The sequence below is a fragment of the Lates calcarifer genome, linkage group LG16_LG22, assembly GCF_001640805.2.
Source record: "Lates calcarifer isolate ASB-BC8 linkage group LG16_LG22, TLL_Latcal_v3, whole genome shotgun sequence".
Lineage (NCBI taxonomy): Eukaryota > Metazoa > Chordata > Actinopteri > Centropomidae > Lates > Lates calcarifer.
Genome location: NC_066848.1, coordinates 18,080,653 through 18,105,500, shown reverse-complemented (window position 1 = coordinate 18,105,500; position 24,848 = coordinate 18,080,653). Strand labels below are relative to the sequence as shown.

At 39.5% G+C, this 24,848-nt stretch overlaps 1 protein-coding gene across 1 annotated transcript in view; it reads left to right on the top strand.

The window, feature by feature from the left end:
• The first annotated feature begins 8,872 nt into the window (after positions 1-8,872).
• LOC108872935 (uncharacterized) overlaps positions 8,873-24,848 on the top strand; it is a 53,390-nt gene continuing 37,414 nt past the window's right edge. The window contains exon 1 of the mRNA XM_018660866.2: positions 8,873-10,013. Coding sequence (XP_018516382.1) covers positions 9,903-10,013 — 111 coding nt within the window. The 5' untranslated portion in view covers positions 8,873-9,902. The remainder of the gene's footprint in view (positions 10,014-24,848) is intronic.

Below are 24,848 nucleotides of genomic sequence, written 5' to 3'. Positions count from 1 at the left end.
GTTCAATTTGCTTTCTTTCTCAACTATACAAACAACTACACCATCAATTATAATGATTGCACTCAGTGCTGTATTGTCTCTATCAATTTCACAACTTTGTGCAAAGTTTATGCACTAACCTGGCTCCCTTGAATTAATTAGTGTGTAATTAGCTTGTTAGATAATGAGGGAGAATCCAGTTGGCTCACATGCTAATCAACAAATACCGCTGGGATGAGCTCCTAACACTGCAAACTCACAGCACATGAAGGTATGATATCCTAATCTTCACTGTTTAAATGGAACTCAAGTATGTAGGGCAGATGTATGTTTGTTGTTCAACCAGCTGAGTTCATTTACCAGTCATTATTGTTATTGATTAATGCCCAGGGTGTTGGAGTTAACAGTCAAATCCATATAGAAGAAGATGTTCTGCACACTTAGCTGTATGCAATTTAAATACATTAGTACAAGCTTTCGATTAGACAGAAAATGAGAAAAGGCATGCTATGGCTTACACACTGTAGTGTGATCTGCAATATTAAACTAAAACAAAAGAAGTATGAAGTTTAATGCCCCAGTGCACAAAATGACTATAATTTAACAGCACTTAATAACAGTGACTGTGTTTACTTCACCAGCTGCTTAGATTTATCTGCCTTTAAAATGTCAGTTTGCAGGTTGAACTTTCGAAACAAAATGTAAGAGCACCTACGTGGAGCTAGCAGTGTTGCTGCAGAGAACTTCTGTCTGTTGCTGTCTGTTGCTCTGTTAGTCAGTTGACCCACCATTTTGGTCTAGACTGAAATATCTCAAAGATTACAGAGTGGATTGCAATGGACTTTGGGGCCCAGAGGATGAATCCAAGTGAGTTTGGTGATCCCTCGATTTTTCCTCTAGCACCAACATGACGTTGACTCTGCTAATTAGCAAATATCAGCATGCTAACATGCTAAATTAAGATGGTGACTGTCACTACATAGCACAACTGTCACTACAGTGACCATGGTAAACATTGGCCTCTTAAGCTTTGTCATTGTGAGCTTGTTAGCATGAGGATGTTAGTAGCCTATTTAGCCCAAAGCACTACTATGCCTCAGCACAGTCTCACAGAGCAGCTAGCATGGCTGCAGACTCTTATAACAGTTCTTATAACATTATCCATCACACCTCAGCTGACAACTGTGCTCTTAGTCACCAGTGAGGCAAGCAAGCTACTGGTTCATTCAATGACTGGTGATTCAATATGGTCAGTTCACTTCAGGAGGGACTGGAGCCAATCTCAGCTGACATTGGGTGAGGTGTCGGGGAACACCCTGGACAGCTCACCAGTCTATCATAGGGCTGACAGACAAACAACCATTCAAACTCACATTCACACCTACAGGCAATTTAGAGTCACCAGTTAACCTAACCTGCATGTCTTTGGACTGTGGGAGGTAGTCACAGTAGGGTGTCCACAGGGAGAACACGCAGAAAAGCCCCAGGCAAACTGGGATTCGAACCTGCTGTGGGGTGAGGGTGCTAACCACTGCACCACCACCCTAAATCTTCTGATGTTTTAGTGTCATTTCAAGGTTGCAGTTTCCTTTTTAGTATTTTACTTTTTGTATAATGTTTGTTTTATTTGCTTATTGTTTAAGTAGCATGCATGTCATTCCTCTGATTGTTTTTCTACCAGTTATACTGGCTACTATTTCTGTTTTAGTTAATAGAATTTGTTTCTTATATATTTTCATTTCTCTCATTTCAGTTATTGGTATACTTAGTCTTACCAAGTTTTAGGGGTAGGTTTCCATACACAGTAAGCCTTAGAGGCTTTTGCCTACCCCTGCATATTGTATGTGCAAATAAACTAAACTGGTAAATAGGGGGCGTTTACATAAGCATTATTAATATTATAATTCCCATATATTGCATCCTGATGTAATACCACTTTAAAAAGAGACATTTGTGCTGGATCTCTGCTCTCATTAGAGAGTGCATTTGTCCCCTTTTTAAAAATGCAGCTTTGTAGTTTGTGTCAGTTGCAGCCTGCCGTCGCTCAGGGGAGGTGGCAGAGGGGTGGAGGTTGGGTTCTGTGCCAGATACTTGGAGGAGGAGATGGGTTCTGCCAAATTGGTTGCAATTCCTACTGGTCCTATAAAGGTCATAGATTATTTAACACCCCTTTAAAGCCATGGACTGATTGCAAAGAGCAGTTCACTGTCACTGCTAATATCTAAATTTCTTTGTTTTTCCCAATAAATGCACACTACTGTCTAATAAATTCACAACTCTGCTTGTTACAGTCTTAAGTCTTGAGAAACAGGCAAATAAAATGTTGAACCAGTGTCTGACTAATGGCCACAGTGCCAATATGCAGTCTGTGACAGCACTTGAGTGTAGGGGAGTGTGGCCTTTTCTTTGGTGTTGTTCAATGGTGTATCACTGAAGAGTATCTGCTATGAAGCCAACTGGGTTTCCCCTGACATTTTTGTGACATTTTACCGTCTGGATGTGACGGCCCACAGTATGGCACAAGCTGTCCCATCTGCAGGGTCTCTTGGGGTCCAACCGCCATCTCAGTCTGTGCAGGCCTGAATATGAGAATTATTAACAGACAGTGAGAGCTAGGTTACATACAGGATGATGAATAATTTCCCCTAAAGCAGTACAGTGTTATCTGGCCTGTTGGTTTTCATTAGATTTGATGAACTGCAGAAGTGAACAATGAAGGATCCTGGTTTGCTTTTCTTTTTTCTTCTTTTTGTTTCTAAGTCATCCCACACACCAGTCACGTATCCACAGGAAACAAGTCCAGTCACAAATTGGACAAAATGAACAGCGCCAGACATTATAAATATCAACATTAATAAACTGCTTTTTTCCCCCTCTCCTTTATGCTTGCTGTTTTTCATGAGCATTTCATGACATTATGAGCACATATACATAAGCATGGCTGCATCTATGCCATCTCCATTTATAAAAGAGCACATTATCATGTGTAATTATCCCATGTAAATCATATGTAAATGTTAGTGCTGTGTATTAATTTATCTACATCTGTGAATTTACTATATTTAATGAGGTGGAGTGTTTATTTTACAGCATATGATTAACTCACTATCAATCAAAAAACTGAAGATTGTTTATACCATTTTCAAATTATGTCTTGGCAATTAAACTGCCAGGGGAAATCTGACATGCTATTGTTTTCTTTTGTTCTTTGCAAATACAGTATACAGATGGTTGACAAATTGAGTATTAAAATGAATAAATGAACAGAGAGACACAGGGCACAAAGGGTCACTAAATGGCGATGAGTATAAAAATGAGTGAGTCACCTTCTATGGCCTCTGTAGTCACCAGAGCTACTGCTACAGCTAAAAGTGAAATTTTAGACTTTAGTGAATAACAAAAGTAATATTTCTTCACTTTTAGTCACAGACCTAAGAATAAAAAGCTATTTACATGTACTCTCCAGCTTCCTTGCCAGTATTTGTCATTATATTACAAATGATTCTTTATTTATGATTCTTTGATGTACCTTGTCACTAGTGGCTGAATTTCTTTCCTGTATTTCATCTAATTTCTTGTTGTTCATTCTTTGTTTATCAATTACTAAAAATTACATTTATTTTCCTCTAAATCAGTGAACAATGTGGTAGATGTAGGGTTAATTGTTTGTGATTGGCTGTACCTGCTCACAGCATGCTTGTATTCATCGTATGATTACTCGAGAATTGAGTTACACTTCTTACTGACACTTGGGGTGTACTCACATTAGACCCGGCTACCTTGTACCATGTCTGTGCATGATGGTCCCTACTCTCCACTCTCCCACTGGTCTGTGCTCACATTGGACCAGGCTCAGGCACAGTTAACTTTCACTCTAGTTGTGTACATCCATTCCCATGCCCAGCTCTACTGGTGGGCACATATCTATAAAAGAGGGAGTGGGCACCATCGTGCTTGCATAAGGTACAAGGTAAATGGGCCTTATGTCAGTACAGCTTATTCTTCACACTTTATTTTTTTTAAACAGTAGAGATGGCTCTTTGTTCACTGCATAGCAGTTTGACAAGTATGGTCCCAGATCTCACCTGTGGAAGATTTTGCGATTTGGTAGAAAGCTCTCTCCATCACCATCACCAAATGAGGGAGCAGCTTTTGAAAGAATGGTGTTTTATCCCTCCAGCAGAGACACAGGATTGAAAATCTCTGAAAAGAAAAGAAAAGAAGCACTGAAGCTGATCTGGAGGCTTGTGGTGGACCAACACCTTACTAAGACACCTGTTTGCTTTTCCTTTAATTTTCCAGCCATCTGCACATAATATGCAGCGTCTGAAATATGACTGAAGACACTTCCAAAATTATCCACTCTTCAACTTGGAATACATCTGCTGACCAAGAAACTGTAATAAAGCATTTTTTTCTTTGTCTTCTTCCACATAAATGTGCAGATAGTGAAAATGAATTACTCCACATTAACATGAGTTCTGGTATTTTTTCCCCCTGTGGGTGCATATGTGATATATTATTAAATAAAGCAGACATTCATTTAACACACAGTATTATTAAAGTACATATTTTAATGATTTCCTTCTTATCTCCCCACCCTCCAAACAGGACTCATAATCCACCAGCAACCCCACATTATCTTGCTGCTGCACTGAAAACACAAACAAAAATATGTATAATAGAAATATGTGTAATAGATATATAAAACATTACATGATGGGATACAAGGGGAAAATATAAATGTACACATTTATACAAATAAAAACAAACTACACAACATAAACCAATGAATAAACCACAAGAAGAATTGAACAGGAAGTAAAAAGTTAGATTTCTTATTGTGTAAAATTAATCTTGTAGAGCCGATGGGAGGGTTTTAAGCTTATAGCAGTATTGGATCATGGGACCCAAAGCAGAGGGAAATTTATCAGATAAGCCTCTTACTGTGTACTTTATTTTTCCCAAAGCTCAACAACAATATTCGGTCACTAAAGCAGAGAGAGACTCTGGGGGGGTCTTGACAATTTCCTGTCGAGGAAAATCCTTCCACGAGCCAACACCAATGCAAATGTAGTAATTCAGAGTCATTCAGTGAGAAACAAGAAAGGAACTGTTTTGTTTCTTACTGAATGAAAACTAAGTGGAACAACAGAGAATAAGCAATCTCAACACTGGGCAGTAACTACACGCAATAAGTGTTTCAGACAAAGATGAACAAAATAGTATGTGTGTAGTTTCTGATGGGACACCAAGACATCTTCTGTAAATCTCTCACTGATGCTAAATAATGTTGAGATAGCAAAAACATAAAGTATACTCGTTGATGATGAACTTAAAGTTAATGGTTGTGTATTTTTACAGAAAGTTGCAAATTTGTGTTGAGCTGCAGTAGAGCTTGTGCAGTGAAGCATTGCAGGTTGTCCTTCTTGCACAAGGTCGTTTGGTGCACTTTAAGTTAAAAAGGTCCAGTTGGGATGTGCATTCATTGGGAGACTTCTTCTATCATAATTCTAGATGAAATTGACAGTGTTTTGATCACAGATTTTCTTACTGTATAAAGCAGATGAGCAATTATGGCACCTCACACATTATCTAAGCAATCAGCAACTGATAATATATGTGTAACAACAATCCATGTTATTAATGTTTCATCAAAAGCACAGCATTAAATACACATACACTTACACAAGGTGTGCAAATGATAAAAAACGTAGAACAGCTGTTATAAGTAAATACATTAACCAAAGTAGAATAACTTACTCTGTCTGTCTGGCATGTGGATAGAGCCCAATCTCAAAAGCCTTGTGGATCAGAGATTACTGTAGATTCTCTAACTAAACTGTAATTTCTTACAGATTAATAGAATGATCCATTTTAGCTTCTGAGCTGAAAAGTAGACTGTCTGGAATACTTGATTTACCTAGAGTGTTCTCTCCCGTTTAGGGATCTGGAGACTGTTTTACATGCCTTTATTTTTTACCATCTTGATTTTTGCGCTTCTCTGTATGAGTCAGCACCGTCTCGCCTGCCTACCAAGCTTCTTACTGGCAACAAGCAGAGACACAGTATCTCCCCTTCACTGGCCTCCCACAGAGAACTGATTGTAAGGTTCTGTTATTTGTTTTTCAGCATATTGCTTCATATCTCTGACCTCTTCTACTTCTATTCCACTTTTGGGCCTCTTAGATCTTCTGCTAAATTACTCTAATCTGGTCCCAGCCGTTTTAATTTGCAGAGTTATGTTCATCTTTGACCTATCGTACTTGTTTCATTTTCCTTTTCACTTGCACTTCAAATAATGTAGCTCAGATAATTGGGTTAAACTGGGGATTTGTTTGGAACCTTTCTGACCCTTGGATAGAAAGCTGTGGGTAGTGATGTTGCCTCATCCTTCGATCTCATGAACTGTAAAGTTGGAGAACAAGTTGGAAAGTAAAATATGAACAGATGTAAAAAATATTTTCAGTGGAGAATCTTTTATTTATTTATTTTGATAAATGTTGTCATTTAACACTAAACAATAAAATATGTCATTTGGTACTGACTGCTGAAGTGACCCAAATGACTGTTTTTGATCCCATGCCCTGACTGGCAGGAAGACAGGGTGACATTAAATGATTAAATAACTGTAATAATCTGTGATCTGCTACTGCTATGATTAAAGGCTGGTTGGTGCAGGCACAAAAATGACTTGGTTAAAGGGGGGCTCCACACATTTTACACATCAAAGTCTGTTTACAGATGTTGGGGAGTACTACCACATATGTGGAAAAAAGTTGTATAAAGCCTTATGTGGCTCCAGAGGGAGCTGTGTGAAGTCTGATAAAATATTGGTTGGGTCTGAAAATTACAAGTGTAAAAATGAAAAAAGTCTGGGGGAGTTAGAAGAGAAGTGAACTTACCAGACATCTGTAACCCACTCTCTGCCTCAGGCCAGATGCTGGAGGCTACATTAGCCACTACTAGCATAACACACAGACATATACCAAAATTACATTGTGGGTAATGTAGGCTTTAAGTTTTGACAAGTAGAATATATCTGGCTCTGCTGCTTCATTCTGATCAGTTCTATTTTAAACTGTATGCTCTGAGTCTGACAATTTACACCAGTGCAATGCTAAATCAGTCAGGGAAGATCATGGTTGCGGTCAATAGAAAAACTAATTTGACTGCAGGTCTGTGGTGGCTTCAACTACAGTTCCTGCAATGAAATGAAAGTACCGGTTACACACCCATCCACCGCCCCGATCGCCACAAACTTACTTTCTGCCTAACAAAATAAAGGGCACACTACCTCCTGCATTGGCACTGAATGTTGACACTGGTTGTAAACTGATGTGATCTGCCACCATAATGGTTAGAGTTTAGTTAGGTTTAAGCAACTAAAACTATTTGGTCAAAGTTGAGCAAGATCATGATTTGAGTTTAAATGGTTAAAGAATGGCCATAGCTGAAAAAAATCCAAGGTTGAGCACTGGTAGAAGACAGAAGTCAAACTCTCATCCTCTGTAAGCCCAACCATCCACCTTGACCTACCCCTATTTGCCATGGTACCACAATATCATGTAGCCTCCACCTTCGCTAAAGCTGCTATAATCAACATTACAGAACTTTGTTTCGTGTCTGCTACAAGGTTTAAAACCTTAAAAATGGATCATATTCTAGTGTTGTGTTTGTAGCTTGTTGCCTCTGCTTCCAAGTGACAAAAGATCAATTCATACCATGTTTAAAGTAAGAGTCGTAATTCACACAACTGTTAGAGGTCCTTCTCAGTTAAACTTAGCATAGTTTGTATTTCAACACATGACCAGTGCTGTTGTCTTAAAGGTGCTATGTGTATGTTTTTGCTGTTGCTACATAGCCAACATTAGCATTAACAGCTGTGCACTTACCAACTTAGAGGAAATGTTGCAAGCTCAGAAAACTTCATTCCATTACTCATCAAAAGCTTGTTTCCTTTTATTTCTATCACTTCTTTTCTTCTACTGAAGTTAGCATGCATAACAAGCTAGCCTTAGCCCATTCGTCTCATAATACTACTTTATAATAATTAGTCACTAGCATCCAGTCTGCCCTCGGGCCAACATAAGAGGATGAATAAGTAGCTAACCTCTTGTCACAACAACACAACTATGTCCAAAGCTCACAGTAAGTAAACAACTGTTAACGCTAACGTCAGATATGTAGCGATAGTAAAAGCTCACATATAACACCTTTAGGCAAGAGTCATGATTCACACAACTGCTTGAGGGCCTTGCAAGGTTAACTTAACGTAGTTTGTATTAGGCATTTCGAGACATTGACCAGTGCGGTTGTCTTAACTTTAACCTTTAATTGTGGTAAGAGACCCTATAACCAACCATTATATGTTTGCCTAAATGTAAATCTAACTACTCTGTGCAACACTTATCTATATTTGTGCTTGTGCTCATGTTTCCTTTTGTAATTTTTATTTGTAGTTAAAGAACTCATGGCAGCAGAAAACAAGGATTTTAAGTGACACATCTGAAGCACCCTTGAGCAAGACACCTGGATCACCACCAGCCTCATGTGCATGTTTGTATTTAATCAATGTATTTAATTTGCATATAGTTTCTTGGATGCCAATTGTAGATTCATCTACATACAACATAAAATATGCACACCTCCTGCTGTTTTGCTCTCTTCTCACCTTTATTCCTGGGTTTTTCCTCTCTGTATGTTTCCTGCTTACCAGTAGGTGGAGCTTGTCTCCTTTGGCTTGAGAGAAAGAGAGAAGGAGGGAGAGAAGGAGATGATTAAAGAGAGAAGAAAGACAGCAAGAGGAGAGGCAGAGAGCGATGGAGGAAGGGAGGGAGGGAGAGAGAGGGGGAGGGAATGGGGGTGGAGAGGGAGGGAGGAGAGAGCAAGCGTCAGCACTCCATGCGTTAAAAGGGCAGATGGTAACCGCGGGTAACTGAGGAGCAAACCACTCTGCTGGCCACAGAGCAAGAGATCAGCAGAGAGAGGGAGATAGAGGGAGGGAGGAGAGCGAACACATGCAGCGCAGCAGAGGAGAGGAGAGGAGCATCTGAGAGGAAGCTGCACGCCTGCTCTGGCAGAGAGAAAGACTGAGGGAGGAGAGGACTGAGTACTTCTCAGCACTAACAAGGAGGCAGTGAGCAAAAAGAGACAGAGAGAGAGAAAGAAACAAAGACAGGGACAGAAGATGGGGAGATAGTAAGAGGAGGGAAAAAAGTATCCCTCCCCTCCACTTAGAGAGATACTGAGACAAAGAGGAAGGGAAAACAAAAGGGGGTTGGAGAGACTGTGAAGTGTAGAGAAGGAGGCAGCGGACGGGAGATAGTTAGAGGAACTGCAAGACTGATCAATGAGCAACTGAGATCTCGGGAAGGAATTTAGACTTGAGAGAGGGAGGGAGTCAATGACAGGGAAAGATTGATGAATGAAAGATGGGAGCAAAACATCTGGAGCGAAAAGCACTTAAAAAGAAATATTTAAACGGAGAAAGAGGAATCTAGCGGGAGGCGAATTTGGGGAAAAAAACTAGAAGAATAAAAAAAACATTTAGAGAGGATAAGAGTGGAAAGAAAGGAGGAGCAGAGGGTGAAATATTTAAAAAGAGACAGAAGCTGAGGGGGAGATGAGCAGAGAGAAGGCAGAGTCAAAGAGTCACTGGCAAAAACTTAGAGTAGACAGAGAATAAAGAACAGCAGGGGGAACCTGCGCTCCTCCTTGTCTCTTTTTTTTTGCCATTTCTTCCCTCTTCTACTTTATAAAACAGAGGAGGGGAGATGAAATGAGGAAACTGGGAGAGAGTTAAGGAGGACAGAAGAAGGAGGAGGAGGAGAGGAGGCAGTTTTCGAGACTTTCTCCTCAAAGTCCAGCTAGATAAAGAGATAAATAGATAGATATTTAAACATAAAACCCAACTTTATCCAATGGCGTGCTACTACATTGTGATCAGTTCCACCCACCTGCGTGACGGACAGCTGAGGAGCATCAAGGGGGTATTCAGAGGACCAATTGGAGCCAACGGCCAACGAAACACGGTAAGGCCTAGAGTCTGGTGTTTGCTGGGCTTTCTTTTTTTTTTTATTTGTCTTCACCGAGTTTGCTGTAGGACAGAAAAAAATTGGGGTGCTTTTATTTTGAAAGCTTCAAATGTGTTTGACATCCAGACTGCAGGACTCAAATCGGACTATTCAGAGTCAGATCTTTGAACTCAAGGCTTTTTTTTCTTATTTAAGCTTTGAGTGTACCTACAGGTAACTGTGCTTTTGTGTCTGTGTGTGTGTGTGTGTGTGTGTGTGTTTTTTTTTTTCATCAAAGAGCAGCCAGGAAATCATTACCTCTAAATCAGCATCACTTAAACCACACCCACTCACTTGATTGTCAGGTCCTTAATCATTGTGTTTGCCAAGTTAATTAATTGCCACTTCCATTAGGTTAATTGATGCTGTATTGGAGGCAGTGAGCTGCAGATGGGGGTCGGTAGGCTGCAGCGCCCCCCCCCCCCGCCCCTTACACTAAGAGCTCTTCTGGCTCCGTGTCTGTACTTAAACATGTTCTGCATCTTGTTTTCTTCCTTTTGTAAGTATTTGATGTTTGAGGTCAGTGAAAAGTCAGGGTTTTTTTTCCTCTTCATATACATTACATTTACATTGGTCCTTGACACATTTAAGCTCTTTTTACAGCAGGACAGTTTTCTTTACATGTTTTCTAGACTTCACCTTAATTTTCTTAATTTTAAGATGTTACACAAGATCCAGAGCTTATTTTGCACTTCTTGAAGTCAAAACACTAATGTTTATTAAGTAAAGTTAGATCATATAATGCTTTAAAAATACAACTTGGTGACAAATTAAAAGCCTAACTGCATTTTACTGAAACCCCGAATGAAAATTAGTTCAGAGGAATAACTTGTCGTGTGGAGTCTTCAAGCTGTGTGGGAAGATTCGAGGCGACCAGATGAGTCAGATGCTTCTTTACTTTCTTCCTCATAATGTAAACTCTAACGGAAGCGTGTTCTTCATTCTCCTCCTTCATTCTTACTAAACGTTACAGGCAAACATAATTACAGCGAGTCCTTGTAGAGACGCACCAAAAATTCCTACAGGCTTCAAAGAGAGGCATCGGATGAGACTTCAAGAGGTTGTGTAAGGGCAGTGCTACAGTAGGCTCATTAGACATAAGGCACTTGCTGCTCCTTTTACAAGTAATAAAATTACATTTACTCATTTTAATTACAATCTATTTCAAATTAAGCAAAAACACAAACTTCTTTAAACCATTGTTGTTTTGTTTTAGTAAAGATCAGAATTAGTTGTTTTCACCATTAAAAATTTGACAATTAAAAACAAGCGTTGGCTGATAAAGTGATCACCTGAGAACAGGCTCCACAGTATTTGTTCAGTCTGACCACTTTGCCCTGTGTGATATCACTGTCAGATCATATTTCATTTTTACTTGTGTCAATACTTTTAATAACCATCATAAATCATAAATTATGATGACATGTCATGGTGAAGTGATAGGGCTATAAGTCTTCAGGAGTGACTGGCCTACAGTAAATCAACAAGGCTTCTGACTTAGCCTATAATTAAGTAGAAGGCACACAATAGAACCTGTTCTGTAACGGTCTGTGTGGTTTTATTAAATCAGCAACAATAAGCAAAAGTGTTTGGTTGAAAAAACTTTTTTTTTTTTTTGGACCTTTTCATTGTCACAGTGAATACTGCATTGTAGTGCTAGTAATGGTGTAAAATAAAAACTAAGTGGAAAAGTTCTACAACTGCAGGATGAACATGTAGTCAAGTAGTTTTTAAGCCTTTGGTACATTGCACTTTTAGTGATCCTGACACAAAGGAAAAGGTCCAGAGGACATAAACAGTAAAAGAATCACCTCATGAGTTGATCTTCTGAGTAAATTTGCTTGAAATCAATACTTTTCAAAAAAACTCAGCACCTCAACATCTTTTGTGAATGTTTTCAACATGTCTTCAATATTTTCTGATCTTACTTCAACATCTTAGGGGTTTGACACAATATGCTTATTTACATTTTTTTTTTTTAAACCCACCATCTTTCCCTAACCTTGACCAAAGTGAACCCTGGTCTCTGGTGGTGCTTCATTCATACAAAAACCAAACCGTTGTTGAATGTAACCCAAGCAGTGATTATGTTGTCACCACGACGTCTCATTTCTATTTTTACTGTATTAAATACAGAAACGGTGATGAGTAGGTGTAGAGGCTTTGGAATTGCTTAAAGTCTCTAGCGAGAGCTGGGCTGAGTAATTAAAGTAATGTAATATACTACATATATTACTATATATATATTACTTGCGCTTGAGTAATTTGTAAAAACGTGTTTAGTAACTGATTACATTTTCAACTATTTTACTTGACACAGCTGGTGGTATTTTTTTGTGCCATCCATCCATCCATCCACCCCATCCCTCTGAGGACTTTGTGTAACAACATCACACTTCCTCTGTTTCTCCTCACAATCAAGTCAAATTTTTTAACAATTTCTATGGCTGCTAGAGATCTTTGTCACATGAATGTAAAACAAATGTAGTTTTTGAGCCTTTGTTGAAACAACTTGTGGACAGTCTCAGTGTCCAACTCTTCTCTAACACACTTCATGGCTGAACCCATTTTTCTCATTAAAGGATGTCAAAGGGAAGTCAAAAATAGATGTCCACTCACTAACACATTAATTATTGTGCTTCATTAAAAAGCTAACAACCTAATGAAGCTATTGTAACACCTCTAACAAGGTAGAGCTTTCAGAATTGTTAAATGATACCGAACTCGCAAAACATAAGGTAAAGATTCCATTGCTAACACAAAACCATAAATAAATGTTCCTTAATTACCCACAAGAAAATGGATGCATTTCAAAGGCACGTATTCAACTCTGTTTGTCACCTAATCCAGGAATAGAAAGCTTTATCAAGAGATTTAATTGGCGAACAACCACACATGATCACCAGTCACCTTGGATCCTCATATACCCGAGCTAATTTTATCTCTAAGTTCTTCAGCACAGGCAGGTCTGATGAAATTGCATGAAACAATCACATCTTAAATTTTCAAATAACATGCTCTGTGCACGGGAAATGAGAGAGATATGTTTGCGCCAGCACAAAAGGACTGCATGAGAGAGACATGAGCAGAAATAGGCAGCAGGGTTTGAAGCCAAAATAGTGTTAAGTGAGAGTGAGGAGATCAGTGGGATGGATGAGTGTCTGCAGTTTCTTTTTAACTCTAATGACTCCAGTTCAGTCCCATGTTTATGCTAAGATGTTCTCATTTTCAGTGCTTTTTTCCCTCAATCATGTAATAAATAAACTGTTTGAGTTACTGAACTTGAAGGAACTCATCAGTGTAGCTGCAAGTTTGAGCTCCTCAGCTACAAATCATGCATATTTAAATTTTTTTAATGACCGATTTTGAAATGTAGGGAATGCAGTTTTAGATTTATTCAAATGTGTTTCCCTGTCGTTACAGGCACCCATATGGGATGAAAATTTAGCATTTAGCACAGACTCTTGAAACTAGTTTGAGCTGTGTGATCTGTCACAGAGAACATTTTGGCCAGTATCACAGTATCATTGTCTGTTAATACAGTTTAAGAGCAGGAAAAAAAGGCAACACTTCATAATGCAGCCTGTGTTTGACTATAATATCGTTGTATTCTTCAGGTGTTAATAAACTGTAGGTACAGTGGAATAAAATAAGACTGCAGGGAACAGCGTTAGCATTAGATGGGAGTCTTTGGTCAGAGGGTCTCAAGTCTCTGACAGGGACAGGAGCTTTGAAATGTACAGTAGGAGGGAGCAAGGCATGATAAAGAAGTCTGAGTGATGCCAAGATACAAAGATCTGCAGTAATCAAGGCAGGTGAGCATGAAGGCATGGACGACCCTCTCTTCAAGTCTTGCAGTGTTTTATCTCACAAAATGATGGATTACACAAAGAAGTTTAAGTCTACTAAATTAAATATATAAGAGGAAAATTATTTTAAAAATGATTCCTTGATGAGTCTTAGTCCTAGATGAGAAGAGTAATACCCTCCTCGTGTCTGTATGGTATGGTAAACATGAAGCTACAGCCGGCAGCTAGTTAGGATAGCTTAGCATAAAGAAGGTAACACAGCTCTCCACCAACACTTCTTAATCTCATTGATTATTGCAGTGTATCCTGTTTGTTTAATCTGTACAAGAACCAGCACTATGGTCTTAAGGGGAGTTGTGTTACTATTACCTGTTACTCATGAGCAGTAACTTGTTGAAGACTCTACTTCATTCTTGACCTTGGAAATTTCTTCTTAGCACTTTTGCATATATTGGCATAAAAACTGAGATTCAGAGTTCATGCTTCACCTTGGAAACATAAAATAAAATAATGGAAAAAAAATAAAAATTGTGGCCTTGCAATTTGTGGTTGTTTTGCATGTCCTTGCAGTCGTTTTATGTCTCTTATTGGGATATTTCACAGATGGCGACCCGCTTACCCCTTGAGCCCCTGGGCCTTTGGTTAGGTTCATTCACTAGTCCGTCCATTTGGTAAACCAGTATTACTGGAATATTAAACAGGGCCTGAAACAAAGAAATAAGTGAAGTAGTCACCCATCTATATCCATCCACCTATCTTTCCTTGTCATTTAAGATTTGATTGCAATGACCCTTTAATCAAAGCTATTTTGACAACCTCCGGTGTACAACCATTATATTAAACTGGATTTTAGCTTTAATCCTGAAATTTCAGACATAGTGGTTTCACAGGTGAGCGTTTTGCTGCTGCATAGAGCAAACACATCTTGCACTGCATGCTGATAATCACCATCTTCTTTCCTCTTTGAAGGAAAACAAATCATTCTAACACCCTGAATCAAATGTTTTTTTTTCTGTACCTTAATTGCTTGAATGTGCCAAAGATATCTGGGCACGTTGCCTGTGTCTCTCTGTGTTACTATTCATGCTGTCAGCACAGCTCATCCCAAGTCCACACTGGGTGGTCCAAAGTCTTCATTTATTAAAACAACATTTAAAATCATTCAACAAGTGCACACACATCCCAGTCCTGTGTGCTACATTGTGCGTGTGTGTGTGCGTGCGCGGGTCTCTGCTGGTGTTTATATGTGTTTTTGTGGATCAGGTAGTTCACAGCGACTCTGCTGGCGACATTAATTCATGATAGCCCACCAGCTGTCAGGGAATTTTTCACACCTTTCCCAATATCAGCGAGGCCAGAGTTGTGTTGCTATAGAAACATTGATTCCAGTAAGTTAAATAACGCTGATTTTCTACACCCTACTTGGCACAAAAAGTTGACATCAAATTCCTTCTGAGCATTTAATTTTCTCTCAGCAGTAATATTTTCGAAGCAATTTATTTGTTTTGGAGGCTTCCTGTGCTGGATGTGTGAAGTGCACAGATGCTCTCGAGGAAGTGACAGCGTTCTGTTTCATAGCTCCAGAATAAAAAAAACCCTCCAACCCCAGCAGTAAAAGAAGGGACTAGTTAACTGGGTTTATTTTCTTTATCATTGGTCTATATTTGGTGTTGAGTGTTTTCAATTAAACCCACAGGTGCTGCTGACTGCCTTGTAAAAGCAATAATGTCCTTGAGCTGCTGGGTTATAGTGCAATATTCTCACTTGGTGTTATCGGCTATTTGACATCAGGCCTAACAACACCCGTGACAATACTGCCCTATAACCTACTGCCTCATAGCTGTTAATGCTGTAAACTTGTGCATGTGAGTGTGTTTGTGTGTGTGTGATGAGGTTTGGGCTAACTTGCCAACAACATGGCTCCTCAGTCCATAAATTAGCACCTATGAGGACACTCTGTGCATTTGCCTGTATTTGTGTGTGTGTGTGTGTGTGTGTGTGTGTGTGTGTGTGTGCGTGTGTGTGTGACTATGTGACTGTGTATGCACATGTGTGTACATCACTGCCTGTGCGTGTTAAGTGGTTGTGAGTGAAAGGGTAAGTCAGTCTGGGTTCGAGCAGTTACGCATGTGTGCATGTGCAAGCATGTTTCCCCTTGTGAGAGTGTTCAGTTGTTGTGACTTAAATGCTGTGTGTGTATGTGTGCGTGTGTGTGACAGAGTGAGGGTGTGTATTCAGTAGTTGTGAGTACATGGTGTGCTTCACTGATGTGTGAAACATCAGCTATGACTATGGAGCCATCTGCTTCGAAGGGAGAGATAGAGTGTGTGCGTGCACGCACAAGTGTGTTTGCGTGACAGAGCAATGTGTGTGCACACAAGTGTATGCGTGTGTGCACGTGTGTGTGAATTTCTGACACAGTGTGACGACTTGGCTGAACCAACAAGTTGTTTTTTGTGCACGTGGGACATCATGAAGTTTCTAAGTCGGAGTCTCACTGCACTAAAATATCTCCTTAATACTTTCAAATCTCACCTCTGGATAACACAGTTTCTATCTTTACAGATTCTTAGCAGCTTCTTTTTTCCAGCAGATATTTCCAACACTGAATCTAAGAAATTTTCTTTATATACAACTAATTTCCAACAGCAAATATGTTCTGTAAGAAACATATTTGTTCTGTTAGAAACATATTTGTAGGAAACATTTTTGTGGCCTGATTATGTTTTCTATCAACATAATGAGGATATGCTGTTAATTTACGGATTTGGCAAGCTTCAAATATGCTGCTACTGAACACATCGGCAAAATGAGCACAGACACCATATTTGTTTTCTGCCAAAATATCTGATCTTGCATTACAATGTCCGCTCACAGTGACTGCAGCATCATGAAACTTTTTTATGGTTATGTTTAGGCACTGACAGCACTTGGTTAAGGTTAGATTGTGGTGTTACAGTCTTGTGCCTTGCATGCCTGCCAAACATCCCCACCACCTCCTGGCAACTGCATTCATTCATTCATTAAAAAAATAGCAAAAATAAAAATCACTTCTACAGGCAAAATCTTCTACAAGCTTCTGTTCCATGAAATCTTCATGGATGTAAGTGAATCTCAGTGAAATCCCCATGCCTTGTCTGAAACCAGATTCTGCACAGGCACACCTCCCATTAAGGTTCAGAAATAAGCCAACAGTTAAAGCTTAGCATATGTTGTTGCTGAATTCCCACAAAATAACCACTATAATTTGAAATTTTACTACCCAGTGCAGCAGTAGATTTCCATTTAGCTGAAAATACAGACAGAAAACTCCAGGAAAAACACAGAAAAATCAATTAAAACCCATTGAGAACTGATGCAAGCTAGGAGAGGAGGCAGACCTGTCTGTTGGTGCTGGTCACGATATCAGCCACAGTATGTTGACCACTATTACCTTTTCACCTTTCTGTAGTGAAGAAGTGAAAACTTTCAAGTGTTTTCATACACAGAAAATGACTAGAAGCAACTCTAACCTTTTAGTCTGTAACCACCCACAACCAGGAGATACTGCAGTAAAACTTTGCAGTAATACAGCCCGTGATTTACAGTGTAATTTTATTGTACGCATCAGGTAATAACTTACAGGTTCTTAGAAGAAGAAGGAGGTAAAAGGCCCCCACACCTCCAGTGTAGGACCAGCAGACTGAGAGAAACACAGAATTACTATACATTGTGTGCAGTAATTTTGTGTCTATTCATGCTCAGTTTTGGTCTGTTCAGGTCCCTGGTCTGTGCAGTAATTGATCCATGATTTTAAAGAAAATGTCAAGTAAATACCATATGGTATCTACTGTTGTGTAACATGTAAGTTTAAAAAGGGGCAAACAGTCACAAATTATATAGCAGCCCTTTCGTAATGCTCATAAAATACAATTTATTTCCAAATATTCTCCTACAAAGTTTCAAACATGATATGGTACTAATATTAAGTAAAGAGAGTGATTCACTGATATACTTCTCTGCATTCCTAAATGCTAAGCTAGCAGTTTAACTGTAGCAACTTCTTTTATGGAAATTCATGTGGAAGTCAATGATAAACACTCAACACAATTAATTGAACTAAACTAAAATGACAATCAGTACAGTCTTTGTTTTTCCTGTAATTCGTATCATTAGTACCAAACTGCATAGTTCTTTCCAGGAAACTTAGAAAAGAGCAGTAAAATAGAGTATTGCTTGTTGCATCCCTTGTTACACAAAGTATTGTTTTCTTCCACTGTACCACCACCTACTTTTAAATACCAGTCAGTATTTATTGCAGTAAGATTCATAGAACAAAATTACAACGTACATCAAGAGCTTCCTATATTGTTTACATACGTCTCAAACAGTTAACAACACACATTAGGATACTTCACAGATAGCTGAATGGAAGACTGATTTTCTTATCACACAGTTGGGGTTTTTGTACCCAAATGAGCTTTGTTCTGACTCTCTCATGAGTCGTGAGCTAGAAAATGTTCTCTTGTGCTCATAAAATCCCCCTGGGTCATATTTACCATTGTGTCACGCTCCACAGAGCAGCTCCCACTTTTACATCCCAACGACCTTACAGGTTCACGCGCTCTCAGCGTTTGTCTGGCTTCGTGCTCACAAACACTCACAGGAATTAAATCAAGCGACATGGCCCTTTAAGAAGAACAACACCCTGAGAGATTAATTTTTCATCCGAAGATGTTCTTAATGAGTTGTGGAGTGCTGAATGTTAAAGTATATATTTATGTAGCACGGTCGCTACTCGATTACCATGGAAACTGAGGTAGCATGTTGGAAGGTGAGTGGGCGTCAACGCGACTTGGATGAACCCTGCAAATGTGGTGGGAGGGACGGAGAGAGAGAGAGAGAGAAATAAAGAGTCAGAGGAGAGAGATTGACAGAGGAAATAGAAGCAGATGGAGAAAAGTAAGAAAGAAATGCTGAAATACTCAGAGGTAAAGTTTTGTTGCTAAGAGTTTGCAGGTCTTGCTTGCAAGTCAACATTTCCTTCCTCCCTTCTCCCCCCTTTCATCATTTTTACTCCTCCCCTCTCCTCTCACTTTTTTTTTAACAACCTTTGTCTCATATGCATCACTCACTTCTCTCCTCCCATTTGATCAGTTATTCTTTTTTTCTCCTCTCAACTCAAAAGGCCTTTGCAGCATTTCTTTACTTTTCCTCCTTCCCTCATTTATTTCTTCTCCTCCCCTCCCCCACTTATGTTACTCCTCTTATCCCCCTTTTTTTCCCACTCCTCTTGACACTGGCAACCTTGCTTTTCATTAATTTCTTCACTTTTCCATTCTCCTCTTTTCTCCACTCCATGTTTGCCGTTTCCCACTTCTCTTTCTCCTTTTCCCCTCATATCTTCCCATACCTTTTCATCTCCTCCTTTTTCTTCTCCTTCTCCCTTTTTGTATTTTGCCTTTATTTCCCCTCCTTTCAACAGCTCTTTGGCAGCCTTCCCTCACCTGCTGCTCATCTTATCTGCTTTTTCTCTCCCCTTTCACTTTCTTTCTCCTCTCCCCTCTTTTTGCTACCTTTGTCCCATCCCACTTAAAATGGCATTTGCAACCTTTCTTGGCCTTTCATTTCTCTCTCCCCTGTCTTATTTTATACTTGTCCTTTGCTCCTCTTTCCTCTGCCTTTTCTCCTTTTCTGCCCTCTTATCTTTTATCCTCCTTCGTTCCCTCTCCTCTTCCTCTCAACAAGACATTGGCAGCTTTGCTTGCCATGAATCGTCCTCCTTCCAACTCCCCTTTCCTCATTTGTTGCCTCTGTCATCATCTTTTACTGTCCTTTCTCTCCTGTTCATTCTCTTTATTTCCTTTCTCTTCTCTCTTTGCTATTTTATTTTCTTTACCTTACTTTCCCCACTTTCCATTTGCTCTTCTCTCCTTTTTCCTTATTCACTGCCCATCTCTTTTTCCTCTCCTCTCCTCTCCTCTCCACTCTTCATACTCAGTTTAGTGAGCAGTAAAAACAACGATAAAATAATAATAAAAACAACAACTGTCCCGTGATTATAAACCCATCTCCATCTGGATCTCTCACACACACTCTCACACCCTCACACTGAGACACACACACACACACACACACTGAGCCGAATAGGAAGTCAAACAGAAGGCCAATAAGACACGCTTGACTGGAGGCAACTGCAGTGTGTGTGTGTGTGTGTGTGTGTGTGTGTGTGTGTTTGTGTGAGATAGAGAGAGAGATAGAGCTAGACTGTGTGCGTGAACAGAGAGAGTATTCACTCCTGTCATTGTGCGAACCTCATGTCCTCACAGCCACAGGAAGATGAGATAAATCCTTAAACATTTCTGTCGATACTCAAGGGAACATTTCAGACGAAAGACACCTGGAGGTCAGGGAGCGACGTTCTGCCCCATCAAAGTAAAGCAAAGTTTGGAGAAACCAGTAACCTGAAATGACTGTTGTAATTTCTGATTACTATTTGCTGATTAAAAGCAGCCTGTAATTGCTCAATTTCTTTTTTTACTGTTTGAGTCATAAGACATGTCGGGCTGTCACCTTTTTAAACATCCTGGGACAGGTTTTACAGCTATAGGTTTTAACAAATGACTTTATGAGTCTATTAATACAAACCAGTGTGTGTATGTGTGTGTGCGCACGCCCATGTGTGTGTGTCTAGTCTGTGTCTGCCTGATGAAGTTTAAGAAGCAGTGGCGCAAAAAATGATGGCAAAAGGGACACATCTGGTCATGACGGCCCCAGGGACACACAAACACATGCATTTGTTCATCTATACTTGCAAGGGCTCCAACTGATGGGCTGTAATGGTAAACCCAAGTCTTATCTCTTATCTAACCCTTACCTTGATGTAATTCTGGCTCTAACCCTAAAACCGAGCCAAAATTTTCAAACAGCACTTTGAAGAAATGTGGAGCTGACAAGACGTCCCTGTTTCCCAGTAAAGGCAGTTTTTCCTTTTCAAGGCAATTTTTACATCATCATTATCAAATAATCATAAAATGTCATAATAGCAATTCGATTGCATCTCTTGGAGGCTTCTGTGATTTTGGAGGCTTCTGTAATGTGTAATTTTTACACGTTATGGAAGGACTAATGAACATCTAGAATTACGTTTATACCTCTGAAATGTGATGATGATGTAAAAAAAAACCACACACTAATGTGACTTACCTTTTTACATCTGGTATTAATATGTTTTATTGTTATTGCAATTCTGCCTGAGTTATGACTGGATCTTGATTAAACAATCTCAATATGTAAATCAGGTAGGCAGACATGCTGGACTGGTCAACAAACTTGATGCATTGTGGAAATCAGTGCTGCTCTATGGCCTTGAATTATTTCTTCTTTGTCAATGAAACAGTCGTGTAGCTTTTGTGCCATAAAAAGCCTTAACAAGCCCCATTAACTTTTTTTTTTTTTTTTTTTTGCTTAATCTAGATAATAATATCCACATATGATAATTTACATGTTAATATGATGTACAATAGGGTCACTGACTGGCTCACTTTGTTTTTGTGTAAAAATGCTGTTGCTGGCTCATAATGACAATTTATTGCTAAATTACACTCAAAATTACCCTCATTGCTACATAGTGCAATGGTATTATGTAGATTTTGTGATATAAAAGTCCACAATTATTTCAACATGTTACCCAGAGTAATGAGATGAGCAGCACACTGATGGTTAGGTGAAAAATAAGATTTTGGCTTCAACGCTAATGTGAGTGTGATGTTTTGGTCAGGTGTTTTTGCTGAGTGATGGAAACTGACACTGGTTCACTACACAGTTGACACGTATAATCAATAATGGAAACTTTGTGTGGTTTTCAGACATTTCACATTTTAATGTCCAATCCTGTCTCCTGGAAGTTACGTTTCTTTCCAACTAATTTGCAAGAACAAATATGTTTTGGAGGAAATGTAACGCAGATTACATTATCTATTAATATAATGTGGATATGTTGTTCATATGTTTATATGTAAAGTCACAAATACATGATACTGAACATGTTGGTAAAATTTTATATTTGGTTTTTGTAAAATGTCTGTTCTCCAAATGTGGTGACAACAGCATTATTGGACTTATTAGCAACTTATAATGTTTAGCATTTGGTTAAGGTTTGGGAAAGATCACGGCATAGGTACAGAAAAGGTTCACAGTGACTTCAGCTACTTTACATTCAACTAAAACCATGATCTTTCACCTAACCTTTACCAAAGCATTTCGTAGCCTAAAACTAATCACAGGCTCTGGATGTAAGCCCCAGTCTCTGGTGCAAAAGTTGTTCATTTTGTACACCTGCCATCTGCCTCCACAGTGACTCAAGTGCAACTCATAAATGTAGCGCTTCATTCATCTTAAAGACAGTTGTCTCTGAACACACCCAGCTAGCGATTATTGTCACTATAACACAACTGGGAAAGTAGAAACGAGCAAGCTAACAGGGAACCACATCCATATGTCATCTGAGTCAAACGCCTCCTAATAAACATGTATTGCAGTTTGTTATATGACATATTTAGATAGCCAGCTGACACTTTCAGAAAAAGCTTAATTTCATGATCATGATAATGTAAATTTCACATTTTTTTAAAGTCTCGATGAGCTGAGAGAGATGAGTCAGACAAAGCCAAACCAATGAAAGGAAGTTTTTGAGAATGCTAATAATCCAACAATTTGCATAGCAGACTTAATTTCTAATGCTTTCCTCATCGCATCTGAGCCTGGTCACATCATGCCTACAGGGTTATGACCAGATCTTATGTTGACTGTATTGTGAACCGCTACCCTGGTTATCTCTGTTTAGCGGCTGTAAGCTAACATTTGGTACAAGTCCTCCAAGCAGGGCGGAAGGCGTAAACACAGATGACCTATAGATGCCCTTGCTCCAGGGCACGTTGGCAGTGTCGGGCGCTGTTGATGCCTGAGATCAAACAAGTAATTCCTTCTCCTGCTCAGTGGCCTTTCTAAGAGGAAAGAAAGATAGTCAGATATTTTGGCACTCAGGCTCTGCACTAATGACACAGCAGACGAGCAGATAGCATTGATCAGAGTGACCCCTCTTTCTAAATCAATAGAAATGATCCCATCTAGATAACGTTACACACAATCAATAACACTCTGTGTGTCTGTCTGTGTGTGTGGATGTCTGCACTGATGACCTGTGTCTTGGTGAGGATACCTGTGTGTGTATGTGCATGTGTTTGTGTGTGTTTGTATGTGTGTGTGTGTGTTGGGGGTGGGGTGGGGCATCTTAAGGTCAGCCAAGGTGAGGCGTAATGGGACTCTGACCAGATCCAATCTGGGACCACTTGTGGCAAAATGAATTGGCCTCACACAAGGAAGCTGAGTCTATCCCTGAGTGTGTGTGTCTGTCTGTCCTTCTCTGTGTGTGTGTGTGTGTGTATGTGTGAATGAGCGGCCGGCTGTGTATGTGTTTCTAAGAGTGTGTTTGTATATGTGTAAAGGCCATGCTTGCTGCGGAAAACTAATCTAATTTTGACAAGTTCGCACAGACAAAAGGGCACATTTATTAAAAAATAAAAAATAAAAAAAAAATCACGACACGCCACATTGGCTTTGTACCTCCAAGTGTGTACACGCTCGCAGGATGAACCCGTCGAGTGTTTCACACACCAGCCGCCACTTTGTGACCGTCTGTGATAAGTGTAAAATGCCACATGATTGGCTGTGTCGTGGAAAAGCATCTCCATTTCCTGCCTTCTGGTTCGCTGCCTCGTGGTCGACTACTGCAGATCAGATGCAGTTTTAAATCCTCAAATTCTCGCAGCTGCCTTTGTTATTTCCTCTCCACAGCCAGTAGAGCGTTTGTCATTGATATGCAGTTGATATGCATCAGTTGTCTAGGTGTGGTTGAGAGGTGAGAAGAGTTGAGGGTATTTTTTTTATACGTTTAGGATAAATAATAACCAGTGTCTCAGTAGCATTTAAGACAATGTGTAGTTAGGACCTGCATCATTTTGAAATGTAGTCATTAAATGCACTTCAAACAACAGGTATATGTAATGCAAATGTCTAAAAAAAAATAGCTCAGTTTTAAAGTAGATGTCTAGCCATCCTTTGACCTGCAAATCACCAAATCACTGCTGACTGGGAGGTTTACAGTCACCTCTTATATCACCAGATGCTGCCTTGCAGAGTCGATTGCAAATAAATGTCTCATCAGAAGTGAGAGTATGCATACATTTGTATGCAACAAGGAGTACAAGCCTGTTTCTTTTCCAGGTCAGTTCGACATCTTGGTTCAGCTTCTTTGGTTCTGTCACAGTGCAGAAAACAAACAAACACATTCACGCTTAATGAACAATTTAGAGTTTCCTCTTCACCTGACCTGCCTGGGTGTTCTAGTTTTCAGGCAGAACTTCAGACAGTGAGGGCTTCACCCAGCCAGGAGCTCCGTGTTGTGAAGATGACAAAGCTCAAGCAGAACTCCACTGAAACTCTTTCTTTTTTAGTATCAAATATTTACCACACGTGGTCTTGAAAGATGGCTCTGAAAAGTTTGCAGCTTGCACAAAAAAAGTATCATAATGTCCATAGAAAGTTGTCAAACAACTCCTGCAACAAAATCCACTTCTACACCACTCATCTGTGTTTTCAATATCAGCGTTGCCAGGATTAGGACTCTAGGATTAGTGTATTTCAGGGCAAATCATTGCACAGATAAATCCATTCTGCTGCCAACCCAGAACTGAGTTTATTATAACCCAGAATATATTCATATTTCTCTGCAGAAGATCTGATCTTACATTCATAGGTTCACCAAGTTGACTGAAAATAGGCTCCAACAGGCTCTTACAACAGACCAGCATTTATTATACAGTCTACAATACATACTACACATCCAAGCAAATATGCAAACAGGTCACAGGTAAGCCTACAGCATTCTTGTAAGGGCTACTTCCATGCTGTCACCTACTCAGAGCTTTTTCTGATCTGATACCCA